The sequence below is a fragment of the Squalius cephalus genome (genome assembly GCF_949319135.1).
Source record: "Squalius cephalus genome assembly, chromosome: 12".
NCBI lineage: Eukaryota > Metazoa > Chordata > Actinopteri > Cypriniformes > Leuciscidae > Squalius > Squalius cephalus.
Window position 1 is genome coordinate 9,638,145 of NC_137133.1, and position 25,198 is coordinate 9,663,342.

Genomic DNA, 25,198 nt, shown 5'->3' on the forward strand with positions numbered 1-25,198 from the left:
TCACCTGCTGCCTTAAAAACGTGAGTAAACTCAACTGAACATGAGTAAACTCAACTTAAAAATGACCTTTGTTTCACCTAACAAATAGTCAAGACAATGGATTATATCAAGTTAAATTTTTGAAAAATTATAAACTTGAGTTCAATGGAGTTAAAGAGAAGAAATTAGCTCAAATTACTTTTTGATTTTGCAGAGTTAGACGCGTGGGTCAGCATGTTTTGTTGATCCTGGAACATTCCTGTCTGAAAATTTCATCCTAAACATATCCCTAACTTAACATAACTTATCCCTAAAATCAGAGGGAAATGATAGGTGAATAACACTGATGTAGAATCACCTAACCCTGGTTTTAAGCCTAAACTTGACATAAACTGTAAACTTGTCCCTCAAATCTGATTGGTTGATTGAAACATTGTTCCAAAATCAACAAAGATGTGGATCCACAAATATGTTGTACTTGGTGAAATCAGATTCTGTGATGATGCACAAGATTCAGCTGCAGTACTCACAGTTTAGGTTTGGGTTTGGTGGGGAGAGGTGGAGCCTTAACCGCTGAAGGTGATGGAGGTGGAGCCGCCGTTTCCTTCACACTTGAAGGTGATGGTAGATTCTCGTCTGGTGGCTTGTTTAAGGTCTGACCATTTTGTAGAGGTCTGTTGGGTAGACTTTCATGAGGCTCTTTATCTGTGGAGACCTGAACAGGCAATGCAGTGATGCTGGGCCAGATGTCCAGCTCGTTGATCTGGAAGGCCTCAGCACTCGGTGGGGTTTTTGGTGGGACTTCCAACAAACTAATCTCAGTGGGTGGAGGAGGTGGAGGCGGGAATGATTGGTTGTCCTCGAACACACTTTCGTCCCCAGATACACCGTTGCTGGGAAACTCTTCTGCAACTAGAGATACAAGATGACAGAAGACATACAGCTCATTATAGGGTGAGAACAGATTACTTTTCCTATTAAGTGTGTTGAAATCCAGTTGGCCCACATCACAATCCATTTCAGTGGAATAAAGAAGGAAATAAAGGTCTGAATAACCAGGGAAATCAGTTCCTAGTTGTGTCACTGTAGAGCAATTGTTTTTACAATGATTTAATCCTCATTGCAAAACACCAACACACCTACAGTGGGAGAAAAAAAAAAACCCTTATAATAACTACCTATAAGGGATCAACAGTTAATCCACAGCTAAAATGTAATCCTTTATTAGACATGAAATCTGTCTTAGATTGTCTCAGGTTTACTTAAATGGCTCTGTAGTAAACTTGAGGCTTGAGGACTCCTGGAAATATGAGTACACATAGTATAAACATTCATCCCTCTTCTGCCTTTGCCATGTGACACACACAGCTATCAGCACATACTGCATCCTCACTCCTCACCCCACACTCAGATCTCGGAGTGATGTAGACGGGACGTGGCTGGTTGAACTCATGCAATTGACATGTTTTCAAGATGTACCACACTGGGCCCCATAACATGTCATCAAAAGATCACTGATGGAGATGCCTTTTTGGAGCCGGTATTTTTTGTTACTGCTTTGTAAATGCATTAAGTCATTACAACTCCTGTGTTACATCACTTAAATTTACTGCTTAAAATGAGAGGTTGCTGTAATGTTGAAACTATTAAGTGGCTGTTTACTTTGGTTAATTGCATTTGTTTTCAGAGGTTTATCCCTTAGCCTCCTTTCAAACAATGTCATATTTAATACACTCAAACAAAGGAATAATTGACACAGGGAATAAACAGGAGTCATTCATTTTGTGCAAACCTCTTTCTTATGGTGTAAACATCACTAAATTGTGTTTTTAAATTTGTAATTTATGCTTAAAAAATATAACTTATATATAAGGATGCATTAAATTTATCAAAAGTGGCAGTTAAGACAACTTAGACTGTTGCAAACAATTTCTTTTTTAAATTAATGCTGTTCTTTTGCTGTTCTTTTTAACTTTATATTCATCAAAGAATCCTAAAAAAACTATTATTATGGTTTACATAAAAATATTAAGCAGCACAACTGTTTTTAACACTGATAATAATATGAAATGTTTCTCGAGCACCAAATAAGCATATTAGAATGATTTCTAAATGTTCATGAGACACTGAAGACAGAAAATTCTGTTCATTCATCACAATAATATATTATTAGTAGTAGTTTTTAAAATTGCAATGACATTTACCAATATTACTGTTATTATTATATTGATTAAATATATGCAGCCTTGGTGAACATAATGAGAACAACAAAATCTTACTGACCCCAAACTTTTGACCGGTAGTGTATAAATTTACAGTCTATAAGATAGATATTTGTTATATATGACTGTTTGATCACTGTTTTTCTCTTCACATGGACATGTTTCTTTACATTTTAACCTCCTTCTACCCCAATGTTTCACTAAAATATTGAAATATTTACATGGCCGTGAACTTTGATCTCAGATATAGTCATTGTAAATACAGTGTAAACGCACCTGGTGTGACAGTGAGTTGTGCAGTGCTGTTAACTGAGCCGTATTGGTTGGTTGCAGTGCAGCAGAATAAACCTCCGTCTTCAGGGAACGCCTCTGCAATTACCAACGTGCAGATTTCCTCTGCAAGACCAATCACAGAAGCCATCAATTACAGAGTCATCAAGATCACAAGCAATATCAGATTAGAAATAGATTTAATTAATTACATTGTGACACGCACATAAACTTAAATTATTACAATTAATTTAACAACAGTCCGATAATTCAATGCACAAGCTACTGCAACTGGCCAGTTTTACAACACAATATATTGCAGTCAAACAATGCTATCTCCAGAAACATGAGAATCACATAAATATTGCTTGTAATGAGGAAGGGATGTAGACCGGTATTAGACAATTAGATAGACAGGTGTGGTGAATCTAGACAGGTAATTACAGAGGTGATTCAATAGCAGAGAGAAATCTGCTGCCGCAGACACAGACTGTGTGTCTCATTCCTTTTCCTTGTTTCTCATGAGGTGATTCAGTAAATTGTGAATACTACTTTGGGCAATAGCAAGGGCCTTGACCCCTACACATTGGGACACTGATGACTCAATTACCCACAACATCATTAAGGTTACAGGGCTCGTAAATCATTCATTTGTTTATCATACACATTCATTTTCATTGTTAAAATGAATAAAACCATTATGAAATGTGCTCAATTCCCTTTTCTGATGGCTTTAAGACATTTCTGATAAGTGTATGGAGTGAGAGGTTGATATACGCAAATTTTTATGCAATCTGGGAATTTCTATTGAGAAATTCCGTTTTAAATGAATGACTCCCCCCCACCCACCCCCGGCTGTGTACGTCCTAATAAACTAGTGAGCAGATTGAGACACACCCAAAGATAGAGGTGAGAGTTAATACTCTTAGAGCAAGAAGGTGAGCCATACTCATGTACAGAGAAAGTATGTGACTCATTAAAGGTTTAACACCAGGTGCTGATATACATTCGTGCCGTTCATTTGTTCAGTTATTCAGAGATTTCCGCACCATATTTAGGTCATATTGCATGCATAGCGATGATGTCATGTCATAAACATAGAGCTTTCTGACAGGCTAGGAGAATTATCATCTTGATAAATCCATATGTACACATGTATCTGAAGGAAAGTGTTTTATGAAGGAGTGAAAAGAGGGGAAAGTGGAAGCAGGAGTAAATATAAAAGACTCACCGGGTTCTGCCGCAGATCTTGGCTCTGATGAAAGAGGGATATGGGAATTGAGAGAGAAAAACAAAAACCAACACAAATGACTACATATCAGTACATCGATAAACCAAACACAGTTCCTAAAATAGTTTAAATAGTTACTTGAATAGAAATTTCGTTTTGTGTCAAAACCCAGATGACTTGCTTTCTTCCCTGGAACACAAAAGGGGGAATTTCGCTTCCCTGATAGCAGAAGTTGAAACATTGGGAATAAAGACATGGCTTGAATCACTCACTATTGTCTGTGCATTCTTAAGAACCAATGACTCATAAAATACTGCGCTTCATCTGCTTGCTCTGAGGCACAAGTAATTTATTATGTACGAAAAAGGGGCTACAGTGGCCTCCCCAGTTGCTTCCAGAAACGTCCATTTTTATTATTAATACTTAGTTTGCACAGTTTCCCAGGAAGTGACACTTTTTTTTATCTTGAACACATGGGATGGAAACGGTGCTTTATGCGCAATGTTTTATGTAATATACCAAATTTTTGCAATTTTTTTTACATAAGAAACAGAGGCGATCATTCTGATCTATGTCGATTGATGGCAGTCAGCGTCTAACACCATTGTGGTATTGGTTTTTAGAGTACAAAAAGAATAGCAGTACTAACAATAGCAAAGTACTACTGAATGTCCCTTTAAATGGTTGCCTGAGTAGTTCCTCTTACTCTTTTGCAGGATGCGGAAGTCAGGGGAGTCCTGGATCTCCCGGCCCTCTCGAAACCACTGGACCCGCAGAGGAAGACTACCTCTCACCCGGCACTCCAGAACCACCACCTGACCTTCAGATGCCTGCGCGTCCTGCAACATCTACAGAACAAGAGAAACACAGCTAAAAACACAGACTGAGAGGTAAACACAGGGAAAGAGGAAAACTGAAGTGACAGATGAAAAGGTGTAAATCCACTAATTCTGCTCTTTCTTCAGCACCTCTTTCATTCCCATGTACTGTACATACTCTTTCAGGCTAAAGACATAACAGACATAGAGGTAAGAAGCTGTCAGCAACCCATAAAGTAAAAAGGCAGAGAGTAGTTTGTTTATACGTGTGTGAGAGTTGCTTTCTGTTGTGTGTTCACTCACTTTGAAGCTTTGTGTATGTGTGTGTAGCATGCTTTGTTATGTGTTTAGCATGCTTGACGTTGTTATAGGTTTATTTAAAGTCAAGAAGTACGTCAATATATACAGCCATTTCATTTGTGTGCCTGTTTGTTTAGGACTGTGATGATGATTCAAAACTATGTATTATAAAAAGGCACATCCTTCTCATTAGAAAGATTAAAGTCTCTCGGAATGAAGATGGAGTGGGATGATGGGGGTCTAAAAAAACTAACTTTTATATTTAAGGAGGTGGAAAATTATTTAGAACATTGAGAAAACATAGCATTTGGCATTGAAGTCTGAAGCTCTGCCTAGGCCTGCTCAGAGCACTGAATCACATGAGTCACAAAAAAAAGTCACACAAACACGCACACACACACACACACACACACACACACACACACACACACACAACGAAGAGGCCTGGAATAATTTGGGAAAGGTCATAACATGATTAATTCACCCATTTCTCAAAGAGATAGAGATATATATATTTGTGTGTGTGTGTGTGTTGCCTGGTAAACCCTACATTCAGTGGATCAGTGGATTAAATGTCCCCACAATGTCCCCTGACAAATGCAGGAAGTTTTCTGTAAGGTTAGGGGTAGAGTTAGAATATAAAGTGTGTCTATGGAAACTTAAAGTCCCCATAAAACATGAAAACACAATGTGTGTGTGTGTGTGTGTGTGTGTGTGTGTGTGTGCGTGCGTGTGTGTGTGTGTGTGTGTGTGTGTGTAGCCATGTCATTACCTTAGTGAAGCTAGGGGGCGCTTTGACAAGAGCATCACTGGCATAAAGTGAGGAAACTGGACTCTGGACCTGAGGGAGAGAGAGACAATAAGTGTGGTTACGATGGATCTTTCCAGAGAGTGTGAGTTTTTTATAAGTCCATCTGCTGTTGTCATTCCTAATGAGTCTTCCAGACATATTTGAGCATGTGCATTTCTCTGTCATTGAAGTAGATAGCAGTCAGTGAAAGTTTCCATAGAAGTTTGCTAAATCTGACAAATCTGCCGTGATGACTTTTAATGTCCCCGACAACCTCCGTAGCCACTTGTTAGCAACCATTTTGTTCAAGACACATAAAAGCTTTGAAAAATTAATGAGTGGGGGGTATAACTGACATTTTTTATTGTAGACTAAAAACGTGAAAACATCTTGAGGTTGCGTCAACCACAGACCTTATTTCAGGCATTTAACCAAAAACCCATTCAAAAAGCTCATTGACTTTGGGACAATGGAACTTTCAGCACTTTTTAACAGTTTCAGCGCAAAAATTGTGTCTGTGTGTGTGTATTTCTTACTCTCTGTGGTGTAGCAGAAAGAGGTTGGACTAGCGTGGAGCGGTGAGGTTGGCTCTCTGAGCTCTTTGGTGATGATGTGTGAATCGTCAAGGAAACTGAGCTAGTTTTCTTCTGTGCCCTGAGAGAACATATCAGCAACACTAAAACAAACCTCATTCAGACCTGAGAGAACATATCAGCAACACTAAAACAAAGTCATAATTAAAAAAAAACCATTAAGATATAAAGTAAAGGACACCTCTCACATCTTGCAATATTCATGCTTTGAGTCATCCTGGCTGAAAGTTAAAGACATTTTCTAAAGCTATGACAAGCGAATCAATCTTTTTGCTCCATCACAATCTATTAACATTTCTTCACATAAAGTTACAGTTCATTATATGTGACCCAGTTAAAGAGGTACCGGAATTTTGGGGCAAAAATACTCAAACAGCTGGGTTGTATTTGCCTCAGAATAGGTCAGTGGTCAGAATTTGTTCCAGCGCTGGTCAGGGTTATTATAGGTAACTAAAACTAAAACCATAAAAACATTTTAGTTACTTGAAATAAAATAACTGTTAACTATAATAAAACAAAATATAAATAACTTAAACGTATCTTATTTCAGCTACTTGCCAAGGAAACATTTCTCATTTTCTTTGAGCTTAACTTGATGTACTAAATACTGATTTACTAAAATAACTAAAACGACAACTGAATAAAAACTATACAGACAAGAAACTACAAAAAAAATGACAAAAACACAACAGAAGTTTAAAACTTTAACTAAAATGAAAACAAAAGTGGAAAAATAAAAATATTACCGTAATAAAAACTATAATAGTATTTCAATGATACTTAAATAATACTGGTGCTGGTGAATAGATGTCTACTATGAGAATGATATATTTGAACACATCTAATGCTATATCCACATATAATCAGCCTTTACAGGTTCATTTAAAGTCTAACAGTGTTTGTCTGACTTTCACAACATCATGTTTCCAACAGCAAATATATAGAATGTAAAATGTAAGTTAAGAAAAGTTAACAGAATAATTGCTCTCTAACACGCACCAACTTACACACACAGTGAAGTAATATCCACTCCACACTGTATGAATTTTCACTATGCAGTTTGCACCTTATAAATGACTTTGGTGCCAATGAGAGAGTAATCCCAAATGGCTGTGATGATGTCAGAGGCAACCAGAGCCAAGCGCTTAATAATTTGTGTAAACAGAAGGGGAAGACTGAGAGGCCAGCAGAGGCAAGAGAGGACAGGAAGAGAAATGAGCAGATGAGTTCAGAGGTGACTGAAGAGAGTTCAAGCAATGTCACAAAGAAATGAGGTTAGACAACACGATTCCTAAATTCTTGATTAATGGATTATTGGCAGTTTAACAGCCTTGGCTATTATTTAAGGTCAGTTTAAACCCAAAGAACCTACCATGTTCTTCGCGGTGGAGTAACATGAACCTTTATGTCATTGGGTGAATTAGGGGCTATTAGATAATGCATAGTCAAGGACAGTAAAGCTGTCAGCTGAGGTCTGAGTCAAAGGGTTGAAGGTCATGCAAGGGAGAACATGCTGAAACACACATACTGTGGCATGGCTCCAGACCTAGACTTCGACACGGATCCTTCACCTTCTGAGTCTGAGGAGGAAACACCTTTATAGAGAGAAATACAATAAGAAAATGAAAAGAAAAAAAAAAAGTATTGCAATTCCTGGTCTGAAACATGTTCGGCTGCAGGCTGCCTTCACTTTACTGAATGATATTAATCCACAATCTGACTTGTGATGCAGCCTGAAATCAAACCACACTATGTTCTAGCCAGTACTAGCCAGAGGAGAACTGGCCCCCCGACTGAGCCTGGTTTCTCCCATGGTTTTCTTCTCTATTTCTGTCACAGATGGAGTTTGGTTTCCTAGCCACTGCCGCCTCTTAGTTGAGGACGCTTAGGGCCAGATTGACTAAACAGGGCAAATTAACGTCTGGTTTAAGACATGCTTTTTTGAGCAAATAATGCTGCAAATACCAGTACATTGACTAGTGCAAACCTTAGTAAATCACCTTGCATTATTCATTTAATTACTCACCTCCAATAAATTTTGCATCTGAAATGTAAACTCCTACAAATGCATATGCAATTTTCACCGCATGCCTTTGGTAAATCTTGACAGTAGTTTTTTAACGACAAAAAATAACATTTACTGTAAGTAAATCTGGCTCTAAATATTCAGCAATATTATTGATCTGACCGCACTGACACTATCAGATGAGAACTGAACTGCACTGGATGATGACAGCACTGTTTTCTGCAGACCTTCTTTATAGCTGAATTGAACTCATTACATAATTGATGAAAATTACACAGTTATTGAACTGAAATGAACCAACATAGAACTGATCTAATTTCAGCTGAATAATAACACACTTGTCTTTTTAGAGATGCTTTACAGCAGAATTGAATTCTGTTTGCAACATTGAATCATTTTCCTGTTTACTGTTAAAGTACAGAGTACCACAGCAAATTTGTGGTGGCAAAATACAGTAATTTCAATAAGAAACCATGAGTACGGGAGTTTCGTGTAAGGGTGAAAAAGTTCCCCATGCAGATTTTGCACGTGTTTGAATTGGTCACAGCGTTGACCAACAGACAGATGCTTGTTTTGAAAGTGACTTCTGTGTGACCTGTAAATTCTTAATGGTTTATTGGCCTTCAAAGACAAACAGCCTAACAGCCTTGGGTATTATTTATGGTCCGTTCATACCCAAACAACCTGCCGTGTGCTTTGAGCGGAGTAATATGAACTTTTATGTCACTGGGTGAATTAGGGGCTATTAGATAATACACAGTCAGGGCCGGTTAACCTATCAGCTGAGGTCTGAGGTCAAAGGGTTAAAGGCCATGTGAGGACAAACATGCACACATACTGTGGCATGGCTCCAGACCTAGATTTTTAACACAGAAGCACTTTTAAAGTGTCCATGCAATTTCCCCAAAATGTGGCTAATGTGATCGCACCACAATACTAATAAACATAATTTAACGTGTAAAATATCATTACTTTGTGGTTGATGAAATTGTATGAATGTGAAATGTGGAACAAATTTTTCAGTACAAAATAAAAAATTGTGTAAGATAATTATTTTAGACTATCAGGCATTATATCTTGAATTAAAACCTGTTAACAAATTGAAGCATAAACTTCATTAAAAGGATAGTTCACCCAAATATGAAAATTCTCTCATCATTTACTCACCCTCAAGTTGTTCCGAACCTGTATGAATTTCTTTAACTGAGTTTCCTGTATAAACACAAAAGAAGATATTTTGAAGAATGTTGGTAACCAAACAGTTGATGGACCCCATTGACTTCCATAGTGTTTGTTTTCCACACTATGGAAGTCAGTGGGGTCCATCAACTGTTTGGTTACCAACATTCTTCAAAATATCTTCTTTTGTGTTCAACAGAAGAGAGAAATTCATACAGGTTTGGAACAACATGAGGGTAAGTAAATGATGACAGAACTATGCCTTTAAAGGGACACTTCACCCATTTGCATTAAGCTTTGCATTGTTAGAAACCCAGTCATACTATTGAATGGTCGTGCAACACTCTCTCATTTTCCCCTGAGACGGGAGAAATCCGTTATTTACCTCTTACACTTCCTCCTACAATGACGCAAAAATCGTCATTTTGCGTCATTGTAGGAGGAAGTGTAAGAGGGGGGGATTTCTGTTGAGACTACAAGCACTCGTTCCTCATCTTTCCCAGGGGGCGGGACCCGCTCACGCTACAGACCTATTACAGATCAGTGGGTGGGACTTTACTCTCTGAAACTGAAAGCAATATCCTCCATCTTGTTTGAAGCTAAGCTAACAGGCGCTGTGGAGACAGATGTAAAGTAATGACAATAGCGGAGGAGAGTGCTCAATATGATATAGAAGAAGAGGATTTCGGAAGTCTGATGCTTGAATCAGGTGTTTGTGGCTACCTTTACAAGCCGCATTATAGCGAAGAGCAGCCGAGGCAGAAGACCTGCCTGCCACGGACGAGGAGCCCGGACTGGCTCGAGTTAGGGCGGACTGGTGGCGCCGGTGATCTCACTATGCAACTCATAGACTGTAAGATGCAACTACGAACACAGAGATAGAGTCCGTCTGCGGCAAAGAATTTCAACAATGACAATTTCTCCTGGACGAAATCTCTGAATCAGACGAGGACACGGACGTTTGTGTTGTGAACTATCCTAGTTTCGCACCGCATATGTTCTGACTGAACATCCAGGTACCATGCAATAATTCACCTTTTCGAAAGAAATACAAACGAGGAGTAATGCACTAATGAGTTCGCCAACTAACTAGACATTTTGTGTGAATGTGAAATTAATTTCAAGCTCTGGTGGTAGCTAGCCTTGTAGACGGATATGCGCTTTCTGGATTAGTGGGAGTGGCTTGCGGAGCTGTGCAATGTGGTGCATTGTGGGAGTTGTTGTCTTTCATCCAAATGCGTCCTGAAGTTATTTTTTGTCTTTTCTCGGTCACAAAGGCACCAAATTCAAAATTTATTTTACATTTCGACTACATATATGACCCACTTTCAATAAAAAACAATGTTCAAATGAGTGAAATGCCCCTTTAACAATTGTAAGTCTTAGGCTTATAACATAAAACAGAAAAGAAGAATTTCAAGTAAATGTAGTATATTTTTTAAAGGATTTTTACATATTTTATTAGCACTGATCAATAAAATAATTTTGCGACGTAGCTGGGAGCTCACCTTCAATATAAACCTCTGCAGAGGTGTTGTCTGCTCCCAGTGCGTTGGAAGCTACGCAGGTGTACCTGCCGGTGTCGTCTTCAAATGCTTCGGTTATCACCAGAGTGTGCAGGTCACCATCACGACAGATCTGAATATCAGGGCAGTGGTGCAGCTCCCGCCCCTCACAAAACCACCTGTGCAATTAAAGAGAGAGCAACATGTCAATCAAATGGTGTAGCCAATTACAGAGCTATAATATTCCTAATTAATTCCGATTAAGCTCTGGTCAAAGCAATCATTGATTCCTCTCTCAAATAATACAAAAAATGGAAACTGTGAACTATTAATCCAACAATCAAATCTGTAACAGTACTAAGTAGCATGGTTATACTGGAGGTCTTTTGTTAGAGTGTGATTTATGTGTGAGAAATTGGCTAAATAAATGTAGATGAACAACTGAGGTCATACAGTAAATCCACTATCCGCTTAGTTTGCTGCAATCAATTTTTTGTGTGTGTGTGTGTGTGTGTGTGTGTGTGCGTTTCTGGTATCACTAATCCCCGCCAATGCTCTCATCTCAGGGTGAGTCAGCTCTAAAGATACAGAGAACAGATTTCCCTGATTAGACAGATATTTCTCAACTCATCAACACTGAACCAGATGATTTGCTCTTTCATCAAAACCTAAAGTCACCATGTAATCAAAATGGACAATTCTTTTTTTTATGGAATATTGCATTATGAATGATTTATTTATTTATCTGTGCACATCATTTAAAAAAAAAACCTCTACCCTCGTAATCTCTTTTCTACTCTGATGACGTGTTTTTGGCGCGAGGATGGGACAACCTTTCACACATGAGATTACAGCAAACTACAAGGATTCAATGATCCAATCAATTCCTGCTCTGCCCTCGGATATACGTCACAATCGGGAAGAAAAGACTATCGCTACTTCCTATTCATGCCGACTTTAAGTACGGTGTTGGCAGTCAAACTGTAAAGGGTTTGTGTATGTCTTTATGGTGAAGTATGGAATGTTAAAAAAGTATGTAACTGCTGTGCTATAAATTGCACCAAAATCAATTAGATTGTTTTCAAACAGGTTTTCAGCTATCCTGCCATTAGTTGGCCAAACAGATTCCACTGCCCTCAACTCATGTCATTAGTTAAGCTAGTGTTGCATTGTCAGACGGGATGCTAAAAGAGTTCGGATAGTGCAAATACACTTTAAATACACTTTTCATGAAAATCGGCCTACAAATGGCACATTCTGATAGGTAGCATATATTTATTCTTTTCATTCCTCAGTGCCGCCATATTTTTTAAACGGAAGAACACATTATTTGCAAACGCATTTTCAAAAACTGTTTTGGTTTGGGCCAGTACTGCATTAACAATAAAAAGGGGTAGGGGGCAGAAGAGATATGCTATAGGTGTGATAATATTAAAATAGTTTACAAATATAAAATATATTATTACATTTTTTCCATATGAAACATTTCTGATATGTGCTTTTCAAGTCTTTTACTAAAGGTAATGCTTAAAATGAATGTAAAACACTGAGCAGATTCTCTAAAATAGCTGAATGTAAATCAGTGTGTCTGACAGGTTTTGCTGCTTAGTCATTAAATTGGCTGATTCTCAGACAGGGAAGAATGTTTCGATTTATGTGTGTGCACAACTGGAATATGACACATAAAAACACTCATACACCTAAAGCGGGGACACCGCACTTCATCGTGACACAAGGGTCTGGGAATCATAAAGTCTATACAGGGAAAGTCCTTTACTCACCACACACACCAAATGCAATTTCTGTTTCTATAAATCAGTTATTTGAGATAATGAGTCAGTGTGTGTTCTAAGGCCCTGAGGTATGAATATGAAGACTAGTATACCTGTCTTGAGCACCTGTGAGTGTGAGTTACGGGAAGCACTGACACACACACATAAACACACTGTCTGGGTCACTATACATCATACTGCGCAATTCTTTCAAGTTTTCTTTGCACTTCAAGTGTCTCAGACCACTTTTATCCATTCATCTAACCTATAACACTCCACACACACACACGCTTTAATGTGTCTAAAGTCGTCTGGAATGAGTCCTGGTTTAGGAGCACAGCTGCTCATTCAGCTCGTCTCCGGATCTTAAAATACTCTGGGACATCATTAAGACTACTATAAAGAATCCCAAAATTCCGGAGCCTGCTGAGTCTGTTTCATTCCATCCCGGCAGTCGAAGGCTTTATCCATTTTCTGCTTCATTCTCATTACCAAATCAAGTACTGCTCAGATCTGCTTCTTTTTGTCTCTGCATTTGAAACCAGATCCCTAAACATGGCTTCTTTCTCCAAGGCTATAAAAAATGAAGGATGTCTGTAACATTACAACTGAAATGTCTATTCTGTGTGCTTTTGTGCAAACTATTGGAGTCACTTTTAAACACGTTTGTGAATCCTGGAAAGATTCCAAGACATTCCAAGGTTTGGCGGCTCTGTTTCACACCCCTCTGCCGTTCATGGCTCGGACGACAGCATGCAATCTATCACTCATGCTCTTTGACTTGTCAGTACACACCGAAAGAACAGATGAGCCAAGCGAGCATGTCAACACATATTATATCCATTGATTAAAATTTTATCAACTATGATCAGAACTGATAGTTGATGGTTGAGTTAATGTCATCAGATGAAACACATTCAGGCAATGTTCAGTTCTCAATATTCATATTCTGTCTGTCTATCCACCTCTCTGCAGGCTCATGCAAGCCTAATACACTCATTTATCTCAGAGAGAGAGAGAGATTTTATGATGCCAGGACAGGTGTGTGTCTGATTCACCACAGCCTCAAACTAGCTGCAGTCTTTGGTTCTGCAAGGGGGATTTTTCCCCCTAAGGATTATTGGTGGTCTAGAATCAATTCCAAACCCCCAAAACACTTAATAAAACTAATTAAAGTCTTAGAAAATTGATGGCAGAAGATCATGTCTAAGGCTGGTGATTACATGTTGTCTAGAAAGTATGTCTAACACCTAGAGGTTTCAATCAATTTTATAATAATTATAATGAAGGAACGAGCATAGTAAAGATGAATTTGGTCCACTTTAGACGTTCTACTAACTTTACAGTGCAACTTACATGTCAACTAACTCTCATTAGAGTATTAGTAGACTGTCTGCTTAAAATACACTTTATTTTGATGCTCCTCAACAGACATTCTTCTGACTATTTGTAACTTTGCAAGTCAACTTATTCTACTAACCTGAACCCTAACAGTCTACTTATACTCGTTGACATGTAGTTGCAAAGTTACTTATAGTTAGCAGAATGTCTAAAGTGGGCCAACAAAATAAAGTGTAACCTAAAAAAAGGTTTTTAAAATGTTGAACAGAAATGGCACTTTCACAAAAAAACGCCCACTCTAACGTTAAGCGCTTTCCAAAAGTTTCTCATCCACACCGAAATGGCAGGCACAATAGCCGTATAAACATACTTATCTAGTTCAATATTCGTCACATGACTAAACATGCATCATCATTTTCTAATACCTCAGTTTTCACAGTCCACACTACAACACGAAAACGTTTTAAAATGTATCCACTTGGGAAAGCGTTTTCAAAAATGCCGCCTGAGTGTGGACAGAAGGCCAAAACAGAGAGAAAAAGATGTGTTTTCAAATTAACACGTATTAGTGTGGACAAGGCCTAAGATAAACTGCTTGCGTTTTTCCTCATCTTCAAGTGGCTCTGGATAAAAGTGGATAAAAATGTAAACGTAAATGAGTGTGTCCCATGTGTTACGGGAGTAAGGCTTATGACAGGACACAAGAGCGAACAGAGGCTCGGGTCATCTACGTCCAACAGCTGGAATATGTCACATAAATCACTGAGACAGGGAGACATGTTGTGTTTGTTATGTGGTGAAATCAGTCTACTCTCATTCTAAGACATTCTGCTTGTGAGACATCACTGTCATTGAGGTCAGGAAGCGGAGTGAAATGTGCATTAGCTTGAGTCTGTGTGATCACATTCAGATGGAGGAGCTTCTAATTGCTCGAAAAAAGCAGCATGTCCATCTGGTTCAGATCCCGTGTGAAGGCAAAACGTGTTTGTCTGCTTTACCACAACTACGCCAAAATTAAGCCCAGATATGGCATCAAGGGCATCTGTCGTCTTCACCCCTTCCTCTCTCAGTCTGCAGTTATTCCCTCATTTGTCTTCATTATTAATTCTGTCCTGTCTTTTCTCAAGTTACCACTCTGTAAAGATATTTCAAGAACTAAGGCTGGCTGTGACACTTTTAATGACCTTTTAATAACTTTAAGTTGAACCAACATGCGTTAGCCTACACTGAAAAAAAAAAAGAAGGTTGGGTTCATCCCCATTCACCCTCTTCCCAGCTGCATGGGATATGAATAATTATTATTTGCATTGTTTGACCATTTACCTATTTTAGATTTTGTTGAAATGAAGTACCTAAAGTTCAATAATTAAAAAAGGTAAATTTAGTAACAGTTGTTACAATTCAGTGACAGCAACTCAACATTTTAAGTTCAGTCAAGACATTAATTTAAAATTACAGTCAAATAAAACAATAGTGAATAAATCAGCACATTTTTGAAGCTCAACAAAATACTCCTGTTTTACAGCGTACAGAAACAAATCCAGGCTATCTTTCAGACAAAGAATGACTGAATTGCCTTGTGCATCGATGCTAAACCTGCCTCAAAAGACATCCAATTCAATTTCTTCCACCATCTCATGGAAGCTCATCCACCCCTGGACAGCAAACCATACTCTTTTCAACCAAATGTGCTCTGAAATAAAGGTCTCACTGCATTGCTTCATGGCTACTTCATTGTATCTGTCTCTACATCCCGACCACAACTCACAGACACTCACGAGAAGCAGCTCATGAGCCGTCGGCCTCGGTGCCCTACAGGGAATTCTCCCCATCATCATAAGTAAAAGAGCAAAAGGAATGACAAATGTGCCATATTTATTCAACTTTTTTTAATGGAAAACAGTTGATTGTCTTTTAAGGATCTAGTACCATGCTTTTAGGATGCTGTGGTTTAATTATAAGGCATTTTAATTGTAAACAACTTGTTGTTTTTGAATGCAAAAACATGTTTCATAAGGAAATGAGACCCACTGAAGCAGTTAGATCAGCTTAGTACCGTACTGCTGTCATCATCTGTTACAAAACAGACTAATCGCAATAAACCATTAACTAACTGAGGAACGGTTTCAGAAAAAACCTCCACGGGTTAAAACGCAGCTTGTCACGGTAATGGAACTAAACCAACAATGTGTTTGCCATAAACACCTGAACGTGTAACACAAGACATCCTGTTTAGGGATCCTAGTTTAGTTTTCCACTGGAGTTCTGCTGCATGCTTTACACTAATTAGATGTGGGTGGATTGGGTTTAACAGGGCTTACAGGCAGTGCTGGAGCTTGCTATGTTGGTATGTGTGTGCAAGTGAGAAACCCTGTTAGTTTCAATCTCCAGAAGTTGTTATATATACACTGTTGCAATTAATGTACATTTTTCTCATCAAACATTAACATGTATGCACATGCTGAATTCACAAAGCATTATGGGTGGTGGAAGTATTGGTAATAGAAAGTATGCACATTTTGCTAGTCATACCCACTAACCAGACCTAATGAACAATCATTAAGGGTAATTACTGAACCATATAAACCAATTCAACAGTGTCCACACTGTGTGTGTCTGTGAGAGAGAAAGAGAGGGAATGGTACAAACTCTCTTGCCGCCACTTGTGGTTTGGCCATGATGTGGCCAGTGTAACAGAGCCTCCCTATTTAAACTTTCCATCTACAACAGCAAATAACAACAAGTCACAGAGTATGTGTGTGCGGATACTGGCCTCATTCTCACATGAGAAAGACACACACTTCTCTGTCAAATCCACTATCCTGCCAAGTAACAGGTAATTTCATCTCTTGCACTGTCAATGTTGTCCCCATTCTCACACTTTCACTACCATCCAACAACAGTCAGATCAATAGAAATCGAAATTCCAAGCATCCACGGGCATAGAGAAACACTGGATGGAAAGAAAACGCCACTCACTGCTTCCATGGATAATTATAAGCCACCTTCAAAACTAGAGCATATTGATCTTCTGGCAAGAGTCAAACAAGTTAAAAACCCAAGAGTACAGACCAAGGGAGAGTTTGATGGTCAGCATTAAACACTACTGAGGCTTTCAATGAAACCAGTGCCGGTCTTATTCTGAAAAGTAGGAGCTTTTTGACAAGAAACATTTGGTTTGCACTACAAAAATATATTTATAGCAGCATAGACAGTACAGAAGCAGCAACACAAAGGCATTTGTTCATAAATCACAATTAGAGAAAGTTATAATGTTGATGTTTCAAATATGAAATTATAAATCTAAATAAAATATATAATCATTCTGAAAAAAGTAAGTGTTTCTAACAAGAAACACTGATCCCCACTAATACATTTATAGCAGCATACACAACTGGAGGGATCTACAGAGGCAACATAAAGGCATTTATACAGAACATTACTAATATTTATATATATACACACTGTTGCAGTGTTATGACGTTTATGACTCTTTCAATATGAAAGTGTGACTATAGAAACATGAAATGATGAATGAAAAATATGTATACTGTCACAGTTTTGTTCCCTTGTTCTCCTTTTCCCGCCATTATCAGTTACCATGGATATTCATTTAATCATCACAGCTGTTCATCATTTAGTTAATAACCATGCGTATTTAAGTTCTTCACCTTCTCACTCATTCTGTGTCCGGTATTGTTTGTGCATGGCACAGTGTTTTGAGTTCTGGCTTATGTTTATTAAAGACTGTAGTTATTTATACCTTCTTCTTCATCATTTGACTTATACCATTACATATCCAATATTTTATATATATATATATATAATTATTCTGAAAAAAACTTGTAAAGTTTACAAATAAATAGAATAGTATCCCTGTTAAAATGCATCACCATTGTTTGTGTTAAAGCAATCTGTCAGGTAAAGCTATAGAGTTTGGTGAGTATAAGGTCAATTTGCGGGATGTTGGCCGTATGTGTAATTCTATTGATCTCTTTCTGTATAATATGCCCCATATGTACTTCATCTATTGAATGGTGCAGGATAAATCTATTTGTCCTTTTCTTCTTTCTGTCTTTCTTTTTTGCTTGCTCTCTTTTCATGCATGAAGACCTGAAATAATCTGATTTGGCTTCCCTTGAACTTGGCATATCAAGAGACCTGAAATTCATTCGGATCTGTTAGTGTATCTGTTGGAGGTGTTTTGAAAGAATATGCTTCATGTCACTGACATCAGGCCAGACAACACCTCAGAAACACAGGAAAAAGTCTGGAGCCAGAATTAAAACACCGAGCAGCTTTGGGAGACAGACTGAGAGGATGAGGGTGGGCTTGGGGTCACCGGGAGTTGGGTGCATGTCTAATGCAGTGGAAGACCAACAGTGAAAGTTTAAAAGGTAAGACAACTATGGCAACTTTTAGAACAACCTTATCATGATAGATTATAGTGTGTGCATGTGTGTAATCCGATTCCCGAAGGTCATGACAAATGCTACATTCTCTGAGCGCAATCAGTGGAGTCAATTTGCGCCTGGTTACAATTGACCTCACAGGTCAGATGCTTAAGGTCAGAGGACAGGAAGGGAACACAGGGAAGAAGATAGGAATGGAGAGAAGACAGCAAGAGATGCCCCAAATAGAAATACTGATAGATGCATCTGCAGCAGCTGAATTGTGAAGTTCTTGTAAACAAACACACACACACACACCATGGCAGCAACCCACCGTCCACATGACATTTACCAGCCTGTGTCTGGAGAAAACTCCACACACACTCACACTGTTTTACAAACAGTATGAAAACTTCACATGGTATTGATCACAGAAGCCGCATCTGAAGTGACATATATACCAGAAAAAGTTGCATTTACAATTACAATTAGAAAAAATGTACATATGTTTTATAAATGTTATCTAATATTTCAAAGATAAAATTATGAGAGACAAAAATGATAAATAAAACCAATTGTGAATAAAATTGATTAAAACAGTTCATATTTAATCTTGTTAATCATGACAACGATGCGCCTCCATTTACACAGAAGCAAAAATCCATATACTATAAAATGATTTATTGCAATGCTCAACACATTATGTTGCATTTATAAACATGTAGTTTAGAAATAACGTGACAAATCACCTTTATCTTTTCTGATAAATGTGCCAGTCATTAAGTAAAACAATCTCAGATAAAAAACATGATAATCAAGAGTATCCAGATAAACAGATCTGTAACACTTGTTTACTTAACATTTAAAATAACTAATTTATTATTTTAACTTCAAATATAAATGCTTAGTATTAATTTAATTTAATAAAATAAAATAAAACCTTTTCTACAAATGCTTTTAAATGCAGTTTTTTTAAGATAAGGTAAAGGATAACTCATTTCTGTAAAGCAAATTTTCAGAGTTCAAAGTTCAGTAAAACTTACCAGAGCTCTATGCTTATCTTGCTTCTTAAAATATATCCAGAAATGATGACTAAACATGCAGATTTTAGTCTGCAAGAAGTGCTCACACACTCCCTTTGAATGCCTACACAAGCCTGAGAGTTCAATCACTCACACATGTACACACTCTCTGCCACACTGGGTAGAGCTGTGGCTGAAGCACATATACGGCTGAAGAGAGAGAAAAGGGAGGGAGCAGGAGGCTGTATAAGAGAGAGACACGCTGTAACTGTGAATAAAGATTCAATAGCACACTAAACCTTTGGCATACGTCCAGCCCACTCATTATTTATTTCTTATCAATTCTCTCTTTAGCAAATCGTTTCAATCTCTAACGTCGACTTCACCCTGCATCTCCTCAAATTAACATTCCAATGTCACAGGAACTTTTTGACTGTTTGACTTTGGTCTGCCATTTGAATTGGTCTTGAATTGAATTCAAGATTTCCTAGAAATTGAGAAACAACTCAGATTTGAGTATACAGCTTCCAGAGGTGAATGGAGGACATCTCTAAAAGGAAGAGTAACATACTGTAGTTGGTTTCACTGACCACATTGACATGCCCCTGATCTATAATAAAGAATATGTATAGAAAACAGTGTTACATGCACATTATTTTTCAATTAAACTCCAAATTATGCTTAAAACTTTATTCCAAAAATGACATTCTTCATAGCTATACTGGAATATTCCTGTGTGCATGAAAACAGCATATTCTAAATAAACTAAAACATACATTCTTTTCCTGCTATTCTCCTCTGGTAATACTTGACTTGCTCGCTCTTGCCATTTATTGCAATATATATATAACATATATATGTTATAATATATATAACATATATATATATATATACATACAGTATTACAAAATGTAATTAATTAATATAATTCACTCATGAATTCTATCCTTAGCAATAAGGGCGTGATCAATTGTTTATAAAAGTCAGTTAAAACACTGACCTCTTCACTTCAGTAATGTGTTTCTTGACTTTAACAACTGTCTGTATCTAACACAAACAGAATAACCTTGTAGTGTACATATGTGACCCTGGATCACAAAACCAGTCACAAGTAGCACAGGTATATATATTTGTGGCAATAGCCAACAATACATTGTAAATGGGTCAAAATTATCGATTTTTCTTTTATGCCAAAAATCATTAGGATATTAAGTAAAGATCATGTTCCATGAAGATATTTTGTAAATGTACTACCGTAAATATATTAAATGAGTGAATGCAGCACAATCGCGAACATAAATGAACAACTTTAAAGGCGATTTTCTCAATGTTTTTATTTTTTTGCACCCTCAGATTCCAGATTATCAAATAGTTGTATCTCAGACAAATGTTGTACTATTCTAACAAACCAAACATCAATGAAAAGCTTATTTATTCAGCTTTCATGTGATGCATAAATCTCAATTTAAAAAAAATTGACCCATGTGACTGGTTTTGTGGTCCAGGGTCACATATATAACCTATGAAAAAGGCTATGTACTCTAACATTCAAAAGTTTTAGGTCTGTAAGAGTTTTGTTTTTTGAAAGAAATTAATACTTTTATTTAGCAAGGATACTCAAAATGGACAGTAAACACAAAAACATTGCACTGTACGTCAATAAATTCTGTACTTTATATTAATCAAAGAATGCTGAAAGAAAAATCTGTCACGGTGCATGGATATGAACACATTTTCTGTTTTATTATATTAATATTCTGTCTTTATTATATTTTATTATTATTTCTAGTGTTTGCATGACCCAAAAAATTTGATTAAAGTAGTATTTGAGGCCCATTGTATTCTGGGTGTTATTCTAGAACTCTATTGAGCGAACACAATAGCCAAACATAGAAAAACAATTTCTTGCTGCTTCAGCTCTGCCGTTGCCCATGCCAACATGTCCAGGTCACAGTCCAACGGGCACCTTACCAACATTCCCTCACTGACACATTAACACAATCAAACGGGTTGCAATTTTTAACGGTTGGCAAACAGTGCAGTATGAATATGAAAAAGAAAATTAAATATCTATGCAAGAAATAACACGATTCCAATATCGTAATATTAATCAAATGCTAAACAATTCATTCATAAACCAGATTTTGTGATTCTGAACAGAATCTACGAAAAATCCATTGCAAATATTTTATACTTTAGTGTCGTTTAGTTGGGCCGTATTAAGAATTTCAGTAATCTTTAGGACAAAAATAGAACTCCTAGTCTTGGTTAGAAGAGCCCACTTAGCACTGATCTAAAAACAGAGCTAACGGCACCTGGTCTCAGTCAAACAGATGGCATTCACCTGTTTCATCAGTGCATTCTGGGACAGTGAAAGACAAGATACAGAAGTAAACAGGCTGTCTTATCACTGATCATTTTTTTTGGAACTGGCACAGGCATGTTTTATTTGCACAATAACACAATTGTGTTGTATACAGTACAGTTAATCCTTTATTTGGGGTGAGGTTAGACGTGTTGTAGCATATTGAGATTGTAACTTTTCGCAGACCTTCATGGTTAGTAAGTGACTCTCGGTTTTTCAGTCAATAAACAGGTGGAACACTTGGGTGGGGTATTTATGGAGCATGTTGCTTAGAACGCTCAGAAAGTACACATATACCCTCAGAAACACACACAACAAGAGACAAACACTCATATGTGCATCCAGGCATTTTTAAACCAGCACACAGTGTGATGCACAGACACATCCACATCAACACCTTTTTATATTTAGAAAAAACGCTAGCATTAAGAAGTGTGATTGCATGACTACTTTCTCCGTTACTAACACTACTGCAAGATTTGCATGTACACACTCCGTGTCCCACACCTAAACAGTGCCTCTCTGTGTTTATTTATCTGACCAATGAGGTGCTCATGTTACACAACCATTCCTTTAGAAACAGGACAAAGTGACAACACAATTTACTTTATTTGTTCATTATATTTTACACTTGATTATTTTAGGTCAGTTCAATTATTTATACCTTTACCTCAGAGTAAAGATATAAAAAGTCAATTGTAAGATGTTTAAAATAAATAAAGCTCGCTGTGAGATATTTACACTGCAAAGGCGGCACAAAAGCAGCATCTAGTGTATCCAAAAGTGGTGATGCTTCACTGAAAAAAATTTGGAGTAGGATTTACTTGAAAAAAGCTAGGAAACTTTTTTCACTCAGAAAATGCTAGTAAATTTACAAAGATTTGCCAAGTAAAAACCTAAACATATTTATCAGTAGCTTTAATTAGAAATCTTTAAGTTAAATTTACTTGGAATATGGAATTAAGTAAACTTTACTTAACCTAGTTAAGTGAAAGTAACACAGAAAATAAGTAATTTTAACTTGGCTAGTAAAAGGTTGATTAATATCGATTTAGATGAAATTTCCTTTGCATTACATTTCACTCAAACAATAATATTGAATTATACCAGTCATTTATAGTATGTGCTTTACTTAGATTATCTAAGTAATTTATACTACAGCATGTCAGATGTTAAGCATCATGTGAATGCAAAGACCTCAATATTTGGTAGACAATACACAATGACGGTAACATTTGATGGATCGTTTTTGTGTTTGAATGTGTCATTTTGAGCAGAAAATTTACTCGAAATGTCACAAAATGGCAAGTTACTAATCCTGACAACAAAAGCAATGATAAAACAGTGTAAATACAGCTGGAAACCAGTGAAAAATTAACCTCATTAATTATTCAAGGTCCAGTGCATGATGGGAACCCCAGTATCAGAAAAGTTGAGTAATTTTTACTTAATTTTATTGAGTTGATATTTACGCTTTCATTTCAACTCGCTTGAATTAAGTACTGATATGGAATTTACTTCGTTTTTTTGATTCTTGCCTGAACTAACTTTTTCATGTAAATTACATTGTTTTTTTTCAGTAGTATTTACTTCACCAAAAAATAATTTTTTACAGTGTTATTGGACGAGTTGTTTTCTCTGTAATTAATCTCCCATTTTTACCAGTTTAACCAATTTGCGGATTGGTTGCAGGCATTATAATGTTGACAAGTTAATCAACTGGCTTCAGCCTTCCTACATTTACAAAAATGAAAAGTTCTATAGGTGACTCTTCTGAAACATTTGAAAATTATGTTGAAACCTATTTTTACTAAGACCAACCAATAATGTAAAGATGCCTTATGAATACATAATCTATACAAATAATTTATTTTTCAGAACAACCAATAACAGCACCTAAAATAATATTAATAATAATAATAATGCAAATTATTATGCACTTTATTTTCATCGTTTCCGCCTGACTCTCATCCTTCTGTTCAAAAGGTCTTCCAAAGTTCATCTCAGAATCATCTCAAAATGCATTTCCAATTACCATGGCAACCTTTGCATTTCTCCAAAGAAAAGAAAACACAAAGTAAAACAAACTCTAGTCCTCTCCGGATGCACTAAGATGCTGAATAGTACAAGTTAAGCAAACAACACTAACAATTGCACTCTAAATAAATAAACCATTAATCTGACAAACAAATCTAAACACAAGGATTAATGATGACTATCATCTATTCAGTGAAGTTAATGATGGTGAAATACATGCACAACATTGAGAAAGATTGTGTTCAAAGACCAGCACTGAAGCTCAGATGAAATTGACGAAAGGTTTCTCTGGATTTTGAGCTGGTAAAAAGATTTCTTTGTGTTTCTGTTTGAGTTTACACAGCAGATATACATGTATTTTACAGTTCCCTCCCAATTCTCTTGTCTCTGGTGTGTCGTCAACCTGTATTAATGTGTTGTACACGTAGTTGGACCAAAAAGTAATCTTACTGTATTGTGTTTGGGGTTGAAATATGGACTTCAGTTCTTGGTAAATCAAAACCTGAAGAAAACAATAAAACTAGATCAACTGCATAAACACAGTCAAAACCTCTCACTGACATCTGCCTCAAACACACATTCATTTCATTTGGCTTTTGAAATTGCTAAGGTTTCCAGCACACACACAAATCAATGTATGCCCAAAGGCACGAATGAGCTACAAAGTTCACATGCTCCTTATTTTACAGTACACAGTCAATGTACAAATAATACAGATCCAAATCTGATGGAGGTATTCTAACTGCTGTTAAACAGATCCATTCAAGGACAAATACACACACCCACAGAACTGATGTCATCTCTCATGCAGGAAGCCTTTTCTGGCTTTGTTTTGCATCCTTTTGCGCATGGACATCTGTTGAACTGTATCTGTTAAACGGTTCAGAGATTTCCAGAACATTCTCTAACAATAGCCTAATGTGTGTCTTTACATTGTGTTCACAAATATGTAACATTTGAGTCGTTAAGGTCACACTGCAAGTCATACTGCGATATATAAAGTGAGATATAAAGTCAGTGAAAAATATATGGTTACACTGCAAGATAGTCACACTGCGAGATATAAGGTCACAATGTGAGACTTTAGGTCACTGTGAGATATAAAGTCACATTGCAAGATATACTAAAGTCACACTTTGATATGTAAAGTGAGATATAAAGTCATACTGAAAAAAATATGGTCACACTGCAGGATATAAGTATAAAATCACACTGCTATATATATATATATATATATATATATATATACAGTCATCGTCAAAATTGATGGCACCCCTGGTGAATATGATAAAAAATGGCTGTAAAAAATAAATCTGCATTGTTTATCCTTTTGATCTTTCCTTCAAAAAATTCGCAA

General features: G+C 36.9%; 1 protein-coding gene across 9 annotated transcripts in view; it reads right to left on the bottom strand.

Moving 5' to 3' along the window:
- Window positions 1-25,198, bottom strand: part of palld (palladin, cytoskeletal associated protein) — an 84,937-nt gene that overhangs the window by 37,274 nt on the left and 22,465 nt on the right. For 6 of the 9 annotated variants that reach the window (XM_079888119.1, XM_079888117.1, XM_079888115.1 and 3 more), the window contains exons 3-10: window positions 10,917-11,092; window positions 7,732-7,798; window positions 6,147-6,264; window positions 5,593-5,661; window positions 4,409-4,550; window positions 3,703-3,726; window positions 2,478-2,597; window positions 510-891 (exon numbers count right to left, since the gene is read on the bottom strand). In XM_079888119.1, the coding sequence (XP_079744245.1) occupies window positions 510-891; window positions 2,478-2,597; window positions 3,703-3,726; window positions 4,409-4,550; window positions 5,593-5,661; window positions 6,147-6,264; window positions 7,732-7,798; window positions 10,917-11,092 (1,098 nt within the window). Of the gene's footprint in view, window positions 1-509; window positions 892-2,477; window positions 2,598-3,702; window positions 3,727-4,408; window positions 4,551-5,592; window positions 5,662-6,146; window positions 6,265-7,731; window positions 7,799-10,916; window positions 11,093-19,460; window positions 19,619-25,198 lie in introns of those variants that run through there. The other 3 variants (XM_079888120.1, XM_079888121.1, XM_079888114.1) reach the window with 3 other exon arrangements.